The sequence below is a fragment of the Saccopteryx leptura genome, chromosome 13 (assembly GCF_036850995.1).
Source record: "Saccopteryx leptura isolate mSacLep1 chromosome 13, mSacLep1_pri_phased_curated, whole genome shotgun sequence".
Lineage (NCBI taxonomy): Eukaryota > Metazoa > Chordata > Mammalia > Chiroptera > Emballonuridae > Saccopteryx > Saccopteryx leptura.
This window is the reverse complement of record NC_089515.1, coordinates 42,931,075-42,947,863: the sequence shown is the minus strand read 5'-3', so window position 1 is coordinate 42,947,863 and position 16,789 is coordinate 42,931,075. Positions and strand designations below refer to the sequence as shown.

General features: G+C 53.0%; 1 protein-coding gene and 1 long non-coding RNA gene across 3 annotated transcripts in view; one reads left to right on the top strand and one right to left on the bottom strand.

Annotated features, from left to right (window-relative positions):
* Positions 1-2,188: 2,188 nt before the first annotated feature.
* RASGRF1 (Ras protein specific guanine nucleotide releasing factor 1) overlaps positions 2,189-16,789 on the bottom strand; it is a 76,715-nt gene continuing 62,114 nt past the window's right edge. For both annotated transcript variants that reach the window (XM_066354557.1, XM_066354558.1), the window contains 7 exons: positions 16,394-16,497; positions 16,171-16,255; positions 13,757-13,954; positions 12,547-12,626; positions 6,637-6,754; positions 5,560-5,628; positions 2,189-2,543 (listed from right to left, as the gene is read on the bottom strand). In XM_066354557.1, coding sequence (XP_066210654.1) covers positions 2,451-2,543; positions 5,560-5,628; positions 6,637-6,754; positions 12,547-12,626; positions 13,757-13,954; positions 16,171-16,255; positions 16,394-16,497 — 747 coding nt within the window. In that variant the 3' untranslated portion in view covers positions 2,189-2,450. The remainder of the gene's footprint in view (positions 2,544-5,559; positions 5,629-6,636; positions 6,755-12,546; positions 12,627-13,756; positions 13,955-16,170; positions 16,256-16,393; positions 16,498-16,789) is intronic.
* Positions 7,045-16,108, top strand: LOC136384409 (uncharacterized). The gene is made up of 3 exons (XR_010747603.1): positions 7,045-7,110; positions 13,790-13,985; positions 15,890-16,108. It is a non-coding gene; the product is annotated as an uncharacterized lncRNA (long non-coding RNA).

The window sequence follows — 16,789 nt, the reverse complement described above, 5'->3', positions numbered from 1 at the left end:
AGGAGGGAGGAACAGGCCACTCCCACATGTGCCGTGACCAGGCAAGCCCAGGGTTTCGAACCGGCAACCTCAGTATTCTAAGTCGATGCTTTATCCACTGCGCCACCACAGGTCAGGCCAGTTCTCAATAATTTTTAAGAGTGTAGAGGGGTCCTGTTGGTCAAAAATTTTGAGAACTGCTAGTGTATTGTGGTGGCAGAGCTGTCACCTGGCTGCAAAGATAGTTAGGAGGATAACATCAACTGGACCTGGTGATCCTTTGGAAGTGGGAGTCATGGTGACCTCTGGATTTCTGGGTTGCACAACTGGGTGTGGGGCTGGGAGTGCAGGTGTGGTTGGGAGTTGATGAGGTCAGTGTGGTCCTGCTGAGTTGGAGGTGGCAGTAGGGCACCCACGTGAAGGCGGCTTCTGGGTCATTGGCCCTGGGTCTGGAGCCTGGAGGGTGGTGTGGGCTGAAGCTAGAATGGAGGGGGTCTTGGCTCTGTGGGTTTCCACTCTCCAGCCGGGGCACAAACTCTTGGCAGTCAGGAACTCAGGAAAGAGGCTAGGTGCATGTTGCCAAGGGATGCAAGCACAGGGCTTGACAGATGCCTGGGTGGCACCTTCATACTCCCATAACAACAACAACCTGGCCTCCTGCCCCCACAGCGGTCAAGGCATCCATCCACACAGCCACTGTTGGGAATGAACCTATGATCATTAAACACAGGGTGAGAGCAAAAAACTGGTGAGGAAGCATCCAGATGCCAATGGGTGGCACCATTTGCCATCACCAACTCACTTTACTCAAAGAATGCTGTGGACCTGGGGAAATCTTCTCTTGTGTAATGGACTTAAAAAGCTCTTTCAGGCCCTGTCTGGTTGGCTCAGCGGTAGAGCATTGACTCGGCATGTGGCAGTCCCAGGTTCGATTCCCGGTCAAGGCACACAGGAGAGGCGACCATCTGCTTCTCCACTCCTCCCCCTATCCCTTCTCACTCTCTCTCCCTCTTCCCCTCCCACAGCCATGGCTCGATTGGTTTGAGCACATTGGCCCAGACACTGAAGATGGCTCCGTGGAGCCTCTGCCTCATGCACTAAAAATAGCTCGGTTGAGACAGTGAGTCCCCACAAAGCAGGGGTTGTATCCTTGAATCTTGGGATCTCTGGTCCCAACCCAGGGCTCAATAAGGACCAAGTGTCCATCAAATGTCCCTTGAGTGAATGAATGAAACCCATGAAAACTCTCTGTTCACCCTGAGATAGAATAGATTTATTAGCAAGAGGTAATCAGGAAACATATATTTTTACAAAACTGGAAATTTTTTTCCAAACAAGCTGTAAGTTGAAATGTTTGTAGGACTTGAAATAGAATTCTCATACCACTAGGTATTGCTTAACAGCAAAAGTTGTCTGTGTTGCAGTGGAGCATGCCTGCCACTTCAGAGTTATCCTGTGTTGTCTGTTCTGTACAATGTAAAAAATAGATGTAATATTCACAGAATAAGCACTACAGTACTATATTCCTGCTAGAAGGCATTTAGACAGGACTACAGTATATGCAATAAAAACACTTGGTTATTGGTTTCCTAAATTCTACAGTGTGGTACTATTTTCACGAGGCATACAGACTCAAGAGCATCTCAACGTAAGCTGGGAGGGACTGTTAGGCGTCTGAAGGAGGAAAAGTGACATTTTTTGTGTGTTCCTGACTTGCAGTGAATGCCGGGCAGCGGTCGGCAGAAGTCGACTGTGCTGTGAATCTGTTTCCCCTTGTGGGTTCCAGGGCCTCATCCAGTCTGACTGAGGCCGCTGTTCATGCCGTCTATCTGGTGTTTTTCCTAGAGCAAGGAGCGGCACGGGGGCCGGACGAAATGGCTGGCGGTGTTGCTGTTGTGGGGTGTGGTCCTCTGTGGAGAGGACTCCCGTTAGTCCAGGTGCCTGGGAGACAGGGAGTTCCGAGACCTGTGGTTCTGGCTGACAAAGCTGCTTGGAAATTGGCATCACCATCAGCAGGAAGATCTGTCGATGACTGAACTTCAGGGTATGGTCCCCCCCCACCCGCCCACCCCCACCCTGTTATAACCACTACATGAGACATGCTGGGAGGGTGCTGGTGGCCACTCAGCCCAGGGCCTAGGCTGGGGAAGGACAAAGGCAGGACTTTTCCTAAGATCATGTATGCATGGGTTTTGTTTTCCCTTCGGAGAAGAGCGAGGGGTTGGTCAGGACAGACTAGGAGACAGTTGTTACAGAGACAGGCACTGCAGGAGACGAGGGGTGGGGTGGGAGGTGACGTCAGGAACAGTGCAGAGAGTCACAGTCTGGTTCTACAGGAATCTAAGAACAAGAGTGGATTTGTATCCTTGGAGAAGCACATACTGAAGAAGAAAACCCAGAGAAACGGAACAAATATGTACAGTATCGTATAGCGTGTGTCTGGGGGAGCACTGGGTCCCGGCGGAGCGGCTTCAGGTGGGGAGTTTGGGTTCTATTCGGAGAGAAGACTCGTAGAGGCTTTCTTCGTCCATTACAAAAGACTGGTCCAGTAAATACTGGGTTACCTGGGAAAAGGAGGAGAGAGAATGGAATGGCGGAGTTATGGGACCTCCATGATACTGTGACTGTGGACGTCAGCATCTCCCGTGAACAAGGCACTCTTATGGGGGGCGCATGCAGCAAAAAAGGATTAAGCAGTGTTTTATCTTAATATTATGTGTCTTAGTATATATATATATTTTATTTTTATAATAGAGACAGAGAGAGGGAAAGACAAGGACAGACAGGCAGGAAGGGAGAGAGATGAGAAACATCACTTCTTCGTTGCGGCTCCTTAGTTGTTCATTGATTGCTTTCTCATATATGCCTTGACCAGGGGGCTACAGGAGAGTGAGTGACCTCTTGCTCAAGCTAACAACCTTAGGCTCAAGCCAGCGACCTTGGGCTTCAAGCCAGCGACCATGGGGTCATGTCTATGATCTCATGTTCAAACCAGCAACCCCGCGCTCAAGCTGGCAACCTCGGGGTTTCAAACCTGGGTCCTCCTCTGCATTCTAGTCCAATGCTCTGTCCACTGCACCACTGCCTGGTCAGGCAGTATTATTTTTTAATAGTGTATTAATATTTGTCTTAATAGAAGTATAAAGTCACGTGGTCAGAATGACCCTTAACTGCTGCTCTTTGGTTGAACTAGTAAATGAAATATTTTGAACTCATATTAAAAAAAAGAAAAAATATACAAAATGTCAATTATAGAATCTAAGTGGTGGGTGTGTATGGGTGTTTGCAATTCTTTTTCTTTTTAAAGAGAGAGAGAGAGAGAGAGGAAGGGAGAGAGATGAACAAGGAAAGACCAGAGCTCAAACCTCACAGGCAGTCCCAGCTTCAAAAAGAGTCTCCAAGGCACATTTATTTGTCAGTTGTTTGGAACCAAAGGTTCAGTTTTCCCCACAGAATCCCAGAGCAGAGGGAAGACAAAAACTATTATTATTATGTGTTTGAGAATCTTCTTCTTTTTGTTTTTTAAGTGAGAGGAAGGGAGATAGTGAGACAGACTCCCTCATACACCCTGACTGGGATCCACCTGGCAACCTCTGGTCTGGGGCTGATGCTCGAATCAACTGAGCTATCTTCAGTGCCTGGGGCCAATGCTTGGACCAACCGAGCCACTGGCTGCGAGAGGGGAAGAGAGAGAGAAGGGGGAGAGGGAGGGGAGGAGGAGCAGATGGTTGCTTCTCATGTGTGCCCTGACCCAGGATTGAACCTGGATATCAACATGCTGGCCTGATGCTCTATCTACTGAGCCAACTGGCCAGAGCCAGGTTTTTTGTTTGTTTGTTGTTGTTGTTGTTTTTAGTATTTGGGAATCTTCTGATAGCTGCTGAGAAAAATCCAGCCTCTGTTGAGTGTGTCTGGGCTGAAGGGTAGAAGCAGAGTTCTTATACGCTGGTTACCAGTCACAGATAAATGATTTGATTATAGGTCAGACTAGTGGCTCACACCAGTCCCTACAGGACTTCACGGCCATGGGAGATGGACTTGTGTTTTATGCCTCGCCAGTAGCTTCAAATGAACAGCCCTGTCCAGAACACATAAATCTGGACCCTCCCAAACCTTCCTCCACAATGAGCACACTCAAGATCAATTTCCCTCCAAAGTTCTGCTTTAGAGAGAGACCGGCAGCGAATACCACCAGTTGAAGCCGCCAATGAACAGATCTGAAGAGCAGCGGCATTTATCTGCATTGCACATTGCAGCTTGAGTGGGAGTGTAAGGACAAAGGGCCCAGGGACTGACACAGTGCCTGGTGCATCGTCCATGTTCAAGAAATGTTTGCTGAACGAGAGAATGAATGAACGGCAAGGAGGAAGCCACCCAGGGCAGAAAACAAAAAAAAGAAAGAGGGAAGCCCAATAGGAGCTTGATTTTCTGGTGTGCTTGGGGTATGCTTGGAGCTAGATATTTTTTGTGAACCACAAGCTGGAAGGTGACGATGCTGGATCTAGAGGGACTGGGCTAGAGGAAAAGGTTGTAGGATTGGGAGCCAGAGACTGGATCAGCAAATCTCAATTATGTTAGCTGCAAAACGGGGCCTGTGGCGCAGGGGTTGAAGGGTGAGATGAGAATAACAGGCCAACCACACTCTGTGCCACCCCGCCATCTACTAAAACGCACAGGAGTCCAGTTCCGTCAGCCCCCTTCAGGGTCTCCCATCATCTCTAGGTCAAGGTCCCGGGTCCTAGGAGCTCACATCCCATCTGGTTCAGCCCTTCTGAGGCCACTTGGGCCTCTGCACCCCTCAGACTGCCCCTCCCACCTGGGCCCCGCCCAGGAGGGTGTCTCCTCCTCCAGGAGCTTCCCCAGGCGGTCTGTGTAGCCCTGACAGGCACAGGCTGGGGCTCGCGCTCTCACAGCTGTTGACATTTTTTCCATTCGACAATCTAAGGGGAAAAGAGGTCAGTGCCCCTGACAGAACAGTCGGGTATTGCGGGTTTTAAAAATTCTTGTGGCACATTGGTTAAAAAAAATCACCAGTATAGTGAACTGGCTAAATAAATGGATTTCTCTGCAGCTGTAAGGAGTGAGGATGTTTTGCTTCAATAGGAAGTGATCTCTGAGATACGTTATTAAGGAAAAGAGTTTGATGCTGCTTCAGTGTATAGAACGTCCGGTTGTGTTTGCATAGACACGCAAAATGTAGGGAACGTGGTGGGTGGGACTTTCCCTCACCTGCGTGCCCTCCATAACCAGCGGGCATATTTCCTTTCAAAGAAGTGTAATAAAGGCTGGCTTTCTTGCTTTGGGGGGAATCATGATTATCAACCCTCCCGGGCAGGTACAACTAACTCAGACAGGAGTGACTAGATCCTCACTAGCCCAGTGTGAAGGGGGCAGAACTCAGTGCCACTTAGGGGACAGGGAACAGGGCAGGCTTCCTGAGAGAGCTGGTGTCTGTTGGGTACCCAGGGGAAATGCAGGGAGGGATAGTGGTGGGTGTGGAGGAAGGTGGGGGTAGGAAGACGCCCGGACAGAGCACCTGTGCTAAAAAGCAGAAGTGACCCTGTAAATGCCACGGCTTACCTTTGCTTGGTGTTCTATTTTGTAGGCAGTTTGTTGAAACTGGCGAATCTCCCGGATAATATGGGATATCTGTGGGAAGGAAGGGGAGTTCTAGATAAAGACAGGTTTCTCTCTGAGTGCCACCGCACTGTGCAGGACAGAAGGGCAGCCATAGCCAACCAAGGCTGCTGTCCGTGTCCTGATTCCTGTGCGCGCCAGTACCTAGGCCTCTAGCAAAGGTGACAGGCGTCTGCCACGTCCTACGCGCCTATGGTGTGCAGGCTCCCAGACTGTGCTTGACCGAGAAGCCCCTTCCATTAAGGCAGACCCTTCGGTGGGATCCCAACACAAGCACAGGCTCTCTGGTTGAAGGGGGAGGGGGGAAGGGATGCTGAGAAGCCGGGCTCCCTGCTCCGGGTGCTCCTCTCCCCTCCCAGAAGCCGGGCTCCCTGCTCCGGGTGCTCCTCTCCCCTCCCAGAAGCCGGGCTCCCTGCTCCGGGTGCTCCTCTCCCCTCCCAGAAGCCGGGCTCCCTGCTCCGGGTGCTCCTCTCCCCTCCCAGAAGCCGGGCTCCCTGCTCCGGGTGCTCCTCTCCCCTCCCAGAAGCCGGGCTCCCTGCTCCGGGTGCTCCTCTCCCCTCCCAGGCAAACCTGCTCACTCAGGAGGTGCCGCTCACGTGACTTCGGTCACATAAAGTACATATTTATATAGACAGTAGTGGACGGGGCGTGAATAAGGGCGTGGACTTCTGAGCCAGACAGACAGGACTCTGGTTCGGCTCTGCCCTTTGCCGAGGGGTGACCTGGGGCTGGTCAGGGACCCTCCAGCACCAGTTTGCTTATCTTTAAGGTGGGGGATACCAAGAGCACCTGCCCGTCAGACTGGGCATTGCAGGAGCAAGTGCAGTAAGGCTGGCTCTGGCGGCCAAATGCCAACTGCTTGCGAACAGAACCACGGTGCTCAGCGGAGAAGCTGATTCAGGCTCCCAAACAGGTGTGCCCTGCCTGGTGGCCCTGGGGCTGGTGGCAGACCATGGGTGGGCCCAGGACTGGGGACTGGGTTTTGGGGCCCCCCACCCTGCTCTGCTGTGGGAAACGCACCATTCTCATTTTGGAGAAGTTGACCAGGCCATCCTCCGTGTAATTGGGTGTCCCCTCTTCAATGAAGGCTAGGTCGGTGAGGTACATCCCCAGGTAAGGGACACAGGGTGGGTCACAACTTGGAAGCAAACGGCATTAACAAAGGTTTTCACTTAAAAACAAGAGCCTCCCCGAGCACACGACACCCGCCCACCTCTCCTCTATGTCTCCCCACGGACACGCTCCATTCAAACCCTACCCTGGAATCATGTCCCAGAGGGCTTTGCAGCCCCCACCCCTTTCCTGCCAGTCTCTTTCTGCCCTGTGGGGCATCTGTTCCTCATGCCCCGCTGGGACCTCCTGCCAGCCAGCAGTGGGGTGGGTGCCAGAGCAGGAAACCCTGCCTTCTGACATCACCTTCCTGGAAGTGGCTTCTGGTGACAGCTTCCATGGTTGGTGACCCTAGGGGGGGCAGCATTTTGGGGAGATGGAATGGTGAGTGATGGGCCATGCCTGTCCCAGCAACCCCGAGACTCCTGTTACTGCTCCATCGTGACTTGTTCTGGTGCCTCTGGGTGGGGGGCTAGTGAGGGGCTGACACTGGGACGGGTCCGTCCTGCTCCCTCAGGGGACCCCTCAGACAGTGCTCTGCAGCCGCCACTTGCACCCAGATGCAGGTGCCCCTCGTTTCCAGCCCAGATGCAGGTGCCCTCTGTCTCCTTGTGGCCACTTGGCCAGCCTGCCAGTACAGAGGAAGGTGAGGCAGGGAGGATGGCCGAGCAAGAACAGAAAGCTGGCTGCCGGCCCTCGCCTGCTTGCTGTGTGACCCTGGGCCAGTTCTTTCCCTCTCTGGTCCTTAGGTTACCCTTATATGATAGAACGGCTGCTAAGACAGTTTTTGCTGATCTGAGAGTTGGGTTTAGGTGGTGGCCAGACACTATAAAATAACATTGATGCGCGCAGTAGGAACACTGAAGGCCACATGCCCCAGCACTGGAGCAGACAGCATGTTGGTGGGAGTCGGGCTCTGGCACTTCCAGCTCTTGCCATTCTCCTCCCCACCTGTTTTTCTTTTTAAACAAATAGCAACAGGTCTCTGGATCAGAATGTTGCAAACATCAGGATCAGTCAGAATTTCGCAACGTTTTGTTTTCACTGTATTTTTTATGGTGATGTTAAGTTTTTGGCAAATATGCTGCTGTCCCATTGACTGTCATGATATAGTTTCCCTTTCTATTTATAGGTAAGTTTGTTTTTGGAGGAAAAGTGAATTAATGTAAAGGAGATTCTTGTGTCCAAGTGTGAGGAAGAACCTTTGGGGAAACAGTAGGCAGGACTGTTTTTCAAACTGTAGGTCTGACCCTCTCATGGGTGTTGACCAGATTAAAAAAACTTTTTTTTTTTGAAGAAGAGAAAATATCTGAGTTTGTTGCATGAACTGAAGGTATATGTCACTCTGTGACATTTCTGTTCTTGTCTTGCACATATGCATTTTTACACAGAGTCACACTGTGAAATATAATTACTTTACTACGGGTTGTAATGAAAGCAAGGGTCATGCTGGCTGTGGTCCCATGACAGTCGCATGGCTGGCTCTCACTTCCCATCTCACTGCATTGTGTGAAGCACAGGCGTGTGAATCTGGTGGAGAAGCAGCTCCCAGATCTGAGAGGGAACCTGCAGCTGGAGGACCTGGCGGCCGGCACGCCCCTCCCCCACCGCTGCTACCTCTGTTCCCAGAACCCCTTATCGTGGAGGGACTGGAGCCTGACTGAAGCCTTCCAGGGGCCCTCACCACACAGACCGGTGAAAATATCAGGGGCTTCTGGTCACTGTGTGTGGGGTTCCTGAGCTGTGGTTTTTAAATTTCAGTGAGAGGAGGGGAGATGCAGACTCCTGCATGCGCCCCAACCAGGGTCCACACAGCAACCCCCATCTGGGGCCTATGCTTGCCACTGAGCTACTTTTAGTGCCTGAGGCAGAGGCTCCACAGAGCCATCCTCAGTGCCCAGGGTCAACACACTTGAATCAATCAAGCTATGGCTGCAGGAGAGGAAGAGAGAGAGAGAGAGAGAGAAGGGGGAGTCCATAGCAGATGGGGAACAGGGGAGAAGCAGATGGTCGCTTCTCCTGTGCCCTGATTGGGAATTGAACCTGGAACTTCCACACACCGGGTTGATGCTCTACCACTGAACCAACCAGCCAGGGCCTCCTGAGCTATTTATTGAGGTTCATGATCCAGTTGTTTGTAACTTAGTTACCTGCAAGTTCAGGACAGCCCCAGCACCAAACTCTGTCCCTGTTTACCAACTTCATCATGGGGGGCCTTGTAGGACGGGCCTAGGAAACAGCACACTTAGCGTGCGCGCACGCGCACACACACACAGACACAGCCGAACCCAGAGCCATGTTGGTACATGTGTGGGGTGTCATATCAGAGGCAGCATGGCAACGGGGGAGGGGTGGGGTGGAAAGGGCTGGCAGACAGCCCCTGAAGGCCACCACTGCAGGGCACTGACCCATGCTGAGCAGCTCAGTGAAAAGGGAAGCATGCTGAAGGCTTCCTGTTGGCAGAACACCCATCTGTTATGGACTTTCACTGTAGCCATCTGGTCCTGCTCAGGTGGGGCCCAGCCCGGGTGAGGGCCCATCCAACTCTGATACAGGATGGCTTTCTCTTTTGGCAGACTCCTCACATGCCTTTACCTAATGTTTTAGGGAGCAGAGAGAAATGCCCTTCATTCTAGAAGTTGCTCTGGTTTCCAGGACATTGCCTGTGACACTCGGCATCAGGCCTCACCTGTGCTGTTTGGAGCCCCCAAGCTTGATTTTTCTCTCTACTGAGAAGTTCCTGATGATGCCAAGTGGGAGAACAGAGATCGGGTAGCACCCGTCACTGAAAGATAGATGCAGTTGCCTGACCAGCTCCTCTCCACACTCGAGGAACCAGGGACAAGCGGGTGTCACCTGTCCTTTCTCCACGCCCTTTCCTATGCCCGCCTCACCTGCAGGACAGGCCCCTGTCTCTTACAAGTACCTGCTGGCTGGTGGGGGACCTGCACTTCCTGTGGGGGCACCTGGGGCTGGGTGATATGGGCTGGAACCCTTGCGGTCAGGGCCCTAGGTCCTGGCATGTGTTGCAAGAAAATTAGGTGCTCAGATTTAGAAAAAAATAATGCAGTGAGGACCTTTAGTGGCACAGTGGGTAGAGCATTGACCTGGAATGCTGAGGTTGCTGGTTCGAAACCCTGGGCTTGCCCGGTCAAGGCACATACAAGAAGCAACAACTACGAGTTGATGCTTCTTGCTACCTTCCCAACCGCTTTTCTCTCTCTCTCTAATATCAATAAATAAAAGTCTTAAAAAAAGTGCAATGAGGCAGGAGTGGGGGAGGGGCTCAGAGTCTTGTGGAGTCTGTTGTCGCACTAGCTGGGGACTGGCTGAGGGTGTGTGGGGAAGGGCTGGTGGTCAGCCGGCCTGTCCTCCATAGCTGTTCCTGTCCTTAATTCAGGGGACACGGGGACAGGCTTTCCTGGCAGCAGCCTGCCGTCACAGCCTGTCTCCGCTCCTCTCAGTGGAGGACTTCCTAGTCACACTAAGTGCAGATATGCAAACGTGTGCTGGGTTGAAGCGAAACACGGGCAAAACGGCAACCGACCCCTAGAGGGCTGGCGGCCAGATTTTACCGCCAGATTTAGTTGTTAGCCAAATTCGGTTGCGTGTACCTGTGGCAAGGTTCTGATGACGGGGAGGCTGAGCCGAGGGGCCAGTGTCAGGGGTGTGGTCTGGGGGCGAGAAGGGAAGATCCAGTCACGCTCGGGTACCTGAGTAGAGGACCGAAGGGGTGCCCCTGGGGGAAGGGAAGTGAGACTTGGGGGGTGCAGTCTGGGCTTGTGAGGGTAATAAGAGGTGCTGGTACAAGATGGGATATTTCAATGACAGGCTGAAAAGGGGCTGGGCCAAAGGAATGGGGATGAGGACCGATGTGAGGAGGCCCATCCCAGGTCCTTGTGTGGGTGGGTTTTCAGTTGTGCCTACAGACTGCCGCCTCATGCCCTCTGCCCACTGTCCCCTGCCTGGCGAGACAGGTGCCAGTGCTCACACAACATGCTCTCTGTGGAAAGCAGAGTGCCTCAGGAGAAAGGGTGCAGAAATGTTTGCCCCCAGTGGCCTCAGCCTCTCCTTCCTCTGCATGGCTGGGCCCCTGTCTCTATGAGGCGAGGACTCATTTGCAAATGGGTCTTACAGCCCAGAGTGCCTGCAGGCTCCCTCCGTCCTGCACGGCAGGGACAGAGGTGTCTGGGAAGGGCACTTACACGGGCCCACGAGTGACCTGAGAGGGAGGACAGTCAGGATGGGGACTCAGACAGAATGGGACCACAGGGGCTGTGGAGGCGGTGGTGGCGGCGGAGGTGGACGAGGAAGCCATGTGAAGGAGGCAGATGGAGACGCCCAAGGGCAGACGGACAGTTGGTGAATGCATGGTGGGGTAGCTCCCCACAAGCACAGTCCACAGGGGCTCCGGGAGCCGGGGCAGGGGAGAGACGGCCGGACAGCACAGATGGATGCAACATCTGTCTGAGGACACAAACAAAGTGGAGATGGTCAAGGCAATGGACACGGAGCTGGCAGGGGGCAGACCAAGTGCGCAGGAGGAGAATGGAGAGGCAGACAAGGCTGGTGGTGGTGGGGTGCATCATAGCCACTGTGCCGGGCCGAGTGCTGACAGGTCTGGTCCCCAGGCCCTGGGGTGCTGAGCTCTGGGGACCCTGCACCAGCTGGCCCCCAGGCACCTCCAGGAAGACAGGAGAGGTGTCCTGGGCTCTATGGGAGCCAGGATGCCTGGTCTCCAGAGTCTCTCCACCCTCTGGCAAGTAGCCAGGCAGGCAGGGAGCGTGGGACGCGTGCTCGGGTGCAGATGGTCAGAGACAGAAGAACAGAGACCAGTGTAGAGACCCGAAGTGTGCTTATACTGGGAGGGATGGCAAACCTTCCTTTGTTGTGACTATGTGGCCACAGAGTGTGCCATGGGGCCCAGTCTCAGGCACACCAGAGCACCAGCCTGGGAGGCCAGCCTGGCTGAGGCTGGACTGTCATCAAGGCCAGACAGTAGCTCCTAAGTTTCCTTGTCTGGAAAAACAGGAGGAGAGAACCTGTCACAGTGGTGGCCCTCGACAGGGGCAGTTGTGCCTCCCAGGGGACATTTGGCTATGTCCAGAAACTCTTTTGGTTGTTGTGATTCAGGGTGTGGGTCACTGGCATCTCATGGCCAGAGGCCAGGGAGACGATTAAATGTCCTACAGTGCACAGGACAGCCCCGCAACAAGGAACTTCTTGCCTTAAATGACCAGGGGCCCCAGGTTGAGCAGCCTGCCTCACAGGCGACGATGATGGGGCCGCACGTGCTGGGGCCAGGGTAGCTCTCTGCAGGCCATGAGGGGCAATTACGGGTAAAATGGCATTTCTTTGATTCTAAGATGCCATTGCCTATAAAGGCACTTTTGTTTTAATGACTGATTCCCAAGTAAAAGAAGTAAACACAATCATATTAAAGAGACACGCTGGCTTTAAGACATAGCCCAGTGTCAGAAATACTAAAATGTAAAAAAAAAACAACACCCCAAACATGCATTTTAGAATCCAGGAGTATGGCACTGTGCTCAGTGCAGCTACTAAGCTTCTTGGGACCGCAGTGTTCTTCCTGGGCCTGTCCTGGGAAGTGACACCAAGACTGAACTTCTTGGGCAGATGGTGGGGGACAAAGCTGACCCACCCTGGGGGGGGGTCTGGGATGTATAGGGGTCTTGTAGGTAGACAGACAGACACACAGACAGACAGACCTCCTGCTCCAGCCAGATGGGGCGTGTGAATGCCTCTGCAATGTGGTTCTACGAGTTAAAAGACAACAGTGACAGAGCGACACACACTTACTTTTTCAGAGCTTCTCTCAGATTCTTAAATCTGCCCTCTGATGACACAAGCTTTTGGAGCTTATCAATCAAAGCTTTTGTCTAGAAGGAATTAGAAGCGTTTACTAGCACCCAGCACGCGCGCAGGCCCGCAGCTCTGGCCCACACTCCGCATGCTGCCATGGCTCCAGGACCACATGTGCTTTGCTCTCCACAGGCACGTGGACTCGAGCACTTCCTGAGCCTAGGAGCCTTGACCCCAGACCCTTGAGGGCCCTTGTTCTGTGTGCCTGTGCTCACACACATGTCCTCCATAGACACAGACATGGGGTGTGGGGCCTGAGTGTCGGGAGGAGGACCCAGTGGGTGAGCAGGACTCAGTGGGTCACTCCTGGGAGCTGACACCCAGAGCAGAGGGGGCGGGTGTTTCATGATCACGATTCTTCTCATGAACTGCACCCGAAGGATGTGACCATCTTCTCACAACTTCACCTTTCTATATCGGGACACCACCCAAAGTTAGGGATCGAGAGAAAAGATAGCGAGAGGAAAGGATGCCTCGGAAGCTGGCCCTGTCCTCTGGCGGTGCCTGTTCAACCTCCTGCAGGCATGCAGGCTGGGGCTGGGCACTCACCAAGTGTGCCAAGGAAGTGGCCCAAGGTCCCCACTTTGTACTCCTTTCACAAGAACTGCCCCTCAGGACCCCAGGGACGGGATCTTTATTCCCCACGTAGAATCTTCCAATAGTATTTCAGAATCTTGTCTTGAATAAATAAAGATCAAGCCCTCATTTAAGATTACCAACTACTCAGTGGGTAGCGGGGACCAGCTAATGCTTTGGTGGACAGAGGTCTGGTAAGGCACTTGCCGGATTATCTGAGCACCTTCTCAACAACCTGCTGGTCTGGGCTGGGCTTCCCATGAAGCCACTGCTCTTGCCCTAACTCAAAGAGAAGAGTGTTAGGACCAATAATCATTACCTTACACTTCCCATCTTGGGGCACTCATTATTCAAGTGGGAATTACAGACCCATGGGTCTCAGTGCCACATCTGTGGGCCTGATATCTTGTTCCAGGTGATATTTGGAGAAGAGGTTCTCTGTTGTACCTGGGAGCTGGCCCTCACCCTGTCCTTTGTCCACCTAAGGCTGCCCAGTGTCCAGCACTCTGGACTCCCTGCCCCAGCCCCAGCCCAGTCCCAGCAGGCAGTGGTGTCAGCTTCCTGCGCACACCTGCTTAGAGACTTTGAGCCATGTCTTTTTCAGCCGGAAGATGGCGCTCCGGTTCATGGACGAGGTGATCTCCAGCACAGCGTTGTAGTTGTGTAGGCAGCGGCAGATGTCGGCCACAGCCACCCACTTCTCAATGGCGCTCACCCTTGCGTTGATGTCCTCATTACGGATGATTTCTGAAGCAATCAAGTTACTGATCTTTAAGGCCATGCAATAAGACAAGAAAAAGGTAAGAGGAATCAGTATTGTAAAGATGACAAATCACTCTTATTTGTAGATGATCTGATCATCTGTTTGAAAAATCCTGAAAGGGTGCTTAGGAACAACTAACAAAGCCCATTAGGATGGCTGTTTAAGGACTCAATATACAAAAATGAGGGTTTTCTCTGTATTAGGATATCAATTAGAAAATACAATGAAAAAGATTATCTTCAAAATACCAGCAGGAATCTGTAAATCACCAGCATTTTTGTGGGATGGTATATGGAAAAAAACCAGTTACCAAAGGTTATAAAAAGTTTGAATAATGGCCCTGGCTGGTTGGCTCAGCGGTGGAGCGTCGGCCTGGCGTGTGGGGGACCCGGGTTCGATTCCCGGCCAGGGCACATGGGAGAAGCGCCCATTTGCTTCTCCACCCCTCCCCCCCCTCCTTCCTCTCTGTCTCTCTCTTCCCCTCCCGCAGCGAGGCTCCATTGGAGCAAAGATGGCCCGGGCGCTGGGGAGGGCTCCTTGGCCTCTACCCCAGGCGCTAGAGTGGCTCTGGTCGCGGCGGAGCGACGCCCCGGAGGGGCAGAGCGTCGCCCCTTGGTGGGTAGAGCGTCACCCCTGGTGGGCGTGCCGGGTGGATCCCGGTCAGCCGCATGCGGGAGTCTGTCTATCTCTCCCCGTTTCCAGCTTCAGAAAAAAAAAAAAAATAGTTTGAATAATAACAAAGAAAAAGATCAAAGTCCCAAACACAAAAGTAAAGATGTCATTTTTCAAAAGCAATACGTGCGAAACATTCTTCCTACTGGCCAGGCAGCCAGGACAAGTGTGTCATGTGCTCCCACTTCCAGTCATGAGAGGCTCTTTACTGTGTAGATGATTAAACTCAGAGGAGTGGTGCTGAAGGTGTGCGTGGGCTGTCGCCAGGCTGGAGTGGGGGGGCTGTGGCCACAGGGGGGTATATGGTTTTTTTCCATATACCACCCCTGTGCTGCCAGACATGACTTAGGACGCCTCAGGCATTTCCCCTGGTTTCCTAAAACAGCCCCATCTTTTAGGGTCAGTATGAGGTTTTCGTGAGTTGCAGGTAAATCCCAGTGCTAAGTGGAATGCAGGAACTCAGAAAACAGGCAGTTATGACTTGTATCAAAGAACAAAGAAAAGCCCTGGCCGGTGGCTCAGCAACTAAATCATTGTCCCAGTGCACCAAGGCTGCTGGTTCAATCCCCGGTCAGGGCACATACGAAAAGCAATCAATGAGTGCACAACTAAATGGAACAACTAAGTGAAACAGTGATTTGATGCTTCTTTTTCTCCCTCCTCTCTCTCTTTTTCTCTCTCATATCAATGGAAAATCTTTAAAAAAGGAAAAATAACACAGAAAAAGTGGATGTTTCTTGTGATGTACATTATATCATCTGACCCCCAACCGTGTTTTCCCGAGGCGCTTCTAGGAGTGGGGTGTGTGTGACAGGGCGAGGGCCCCTTGTCTCATCATCAGTGAGTCTAGGCCCTTCCTGCTCCTGGCCTAGGGAAACCGGGGCAAGGGGTTCGGGGGGGGGGCGGGGCTGGAGGAGCCAGATATTGGACCATCCTGATCCCGCCCAGAGACACACACATGAGCCCTTGGCTCAGACTCAGCCTTGGTTTCACCAGCTCAGTGGCCTTAGTCTCTAATGTAACCAGGGGACCATCCTACCCACAAGCAAAGGCAAGAAAGGAGGAGTTGAAGCATCACTTCCAGGAGCGTTGGGACGCCTGGCCAGAAAGAACTCCAGGGACTTCAGGGTTTCTGGGTAATGTATTATTAAGGGGAAGTCGTCTAACATTTTCCAGCCAAATGTATTTGTTTTTGATAATAAGATGAGGTTGGAAAGTGAGAAGCATAGCAACGGGTCCTCATTCCTGTCCATCCAAATCTCCCTGCAGACTCACCAGGAAGCCACTCAGAGGAGCAGCCCCTCCTGGGAATCCCGGTGTGCAGCGCGGGCTCACAGAGCCAGAGCTGGGCTCCCTGCCCCTTCGCATCTTCCCAGCGCCCACCTAGGGTCAGCTCCGTGTGATAGGAGGAGAAATTGAGGCTGAGACAAAGCAACAGCCCAAGGCCCCCAGCAAGAGGTGAGGGGGGGGGCTGGAGAGGCCCCAGCAGGGTCCTGCCAAAGCAAAGCCTGGGAGAGAAAGGCTCTGCCCGCCCGCCCGCGGGTACTCACGTCATTGAAATGCTTGGTGGTTTTCATGATGTAAGGGGTCCTTTCATTCTTTTCCAGTTTCATCCAGCCTTGTCCAAAGAACTCCCTGCAGGAAGGAGGGGGACACCCAGGGTGGGCGCAGTCAGGTGGCCTTCCTGGTTTCTCTGCTTTTGAGGGTCTCGTTTCTGGGGGAGTGACTTTCTGCAGAGCGGGAGGGGGAGTCCAGGCACCCACACCCACTCACTCGTAAGGGATCTTCTTGAAGACCAGGTGGTCCAGCAGGGTCAGCTGCTCGGCAATCTCCAGGGCTGAGTGGTTTTCAAAGGGCTCAGCCTTCACGCCTGCGGCCTGAGTGGGGTAAAGTCCGAGTTAGGTCCCCAGGGGCCACCTCCTGGCATTCTGGCCGCTTCTCTAAGGGGATCTCTGTGGATTCCAAGGCCCCGGCGGTGGACAGGCACCCTCCTGCCAGACCAGATGGGAGATGAGGGGAGGGGACAAAGGGAGTCAGAGCCACCATTGTCTCGCCCGGAAGGCCTGTGCCCTGTGCTGCCTAGTTTAGTCATCTCTCACCCTGCCAGGGAGCTGCTGTCACCCCAGCGAGTGATGAGACAACAGAGCTTCCAGAGGTTAATGATGAGCG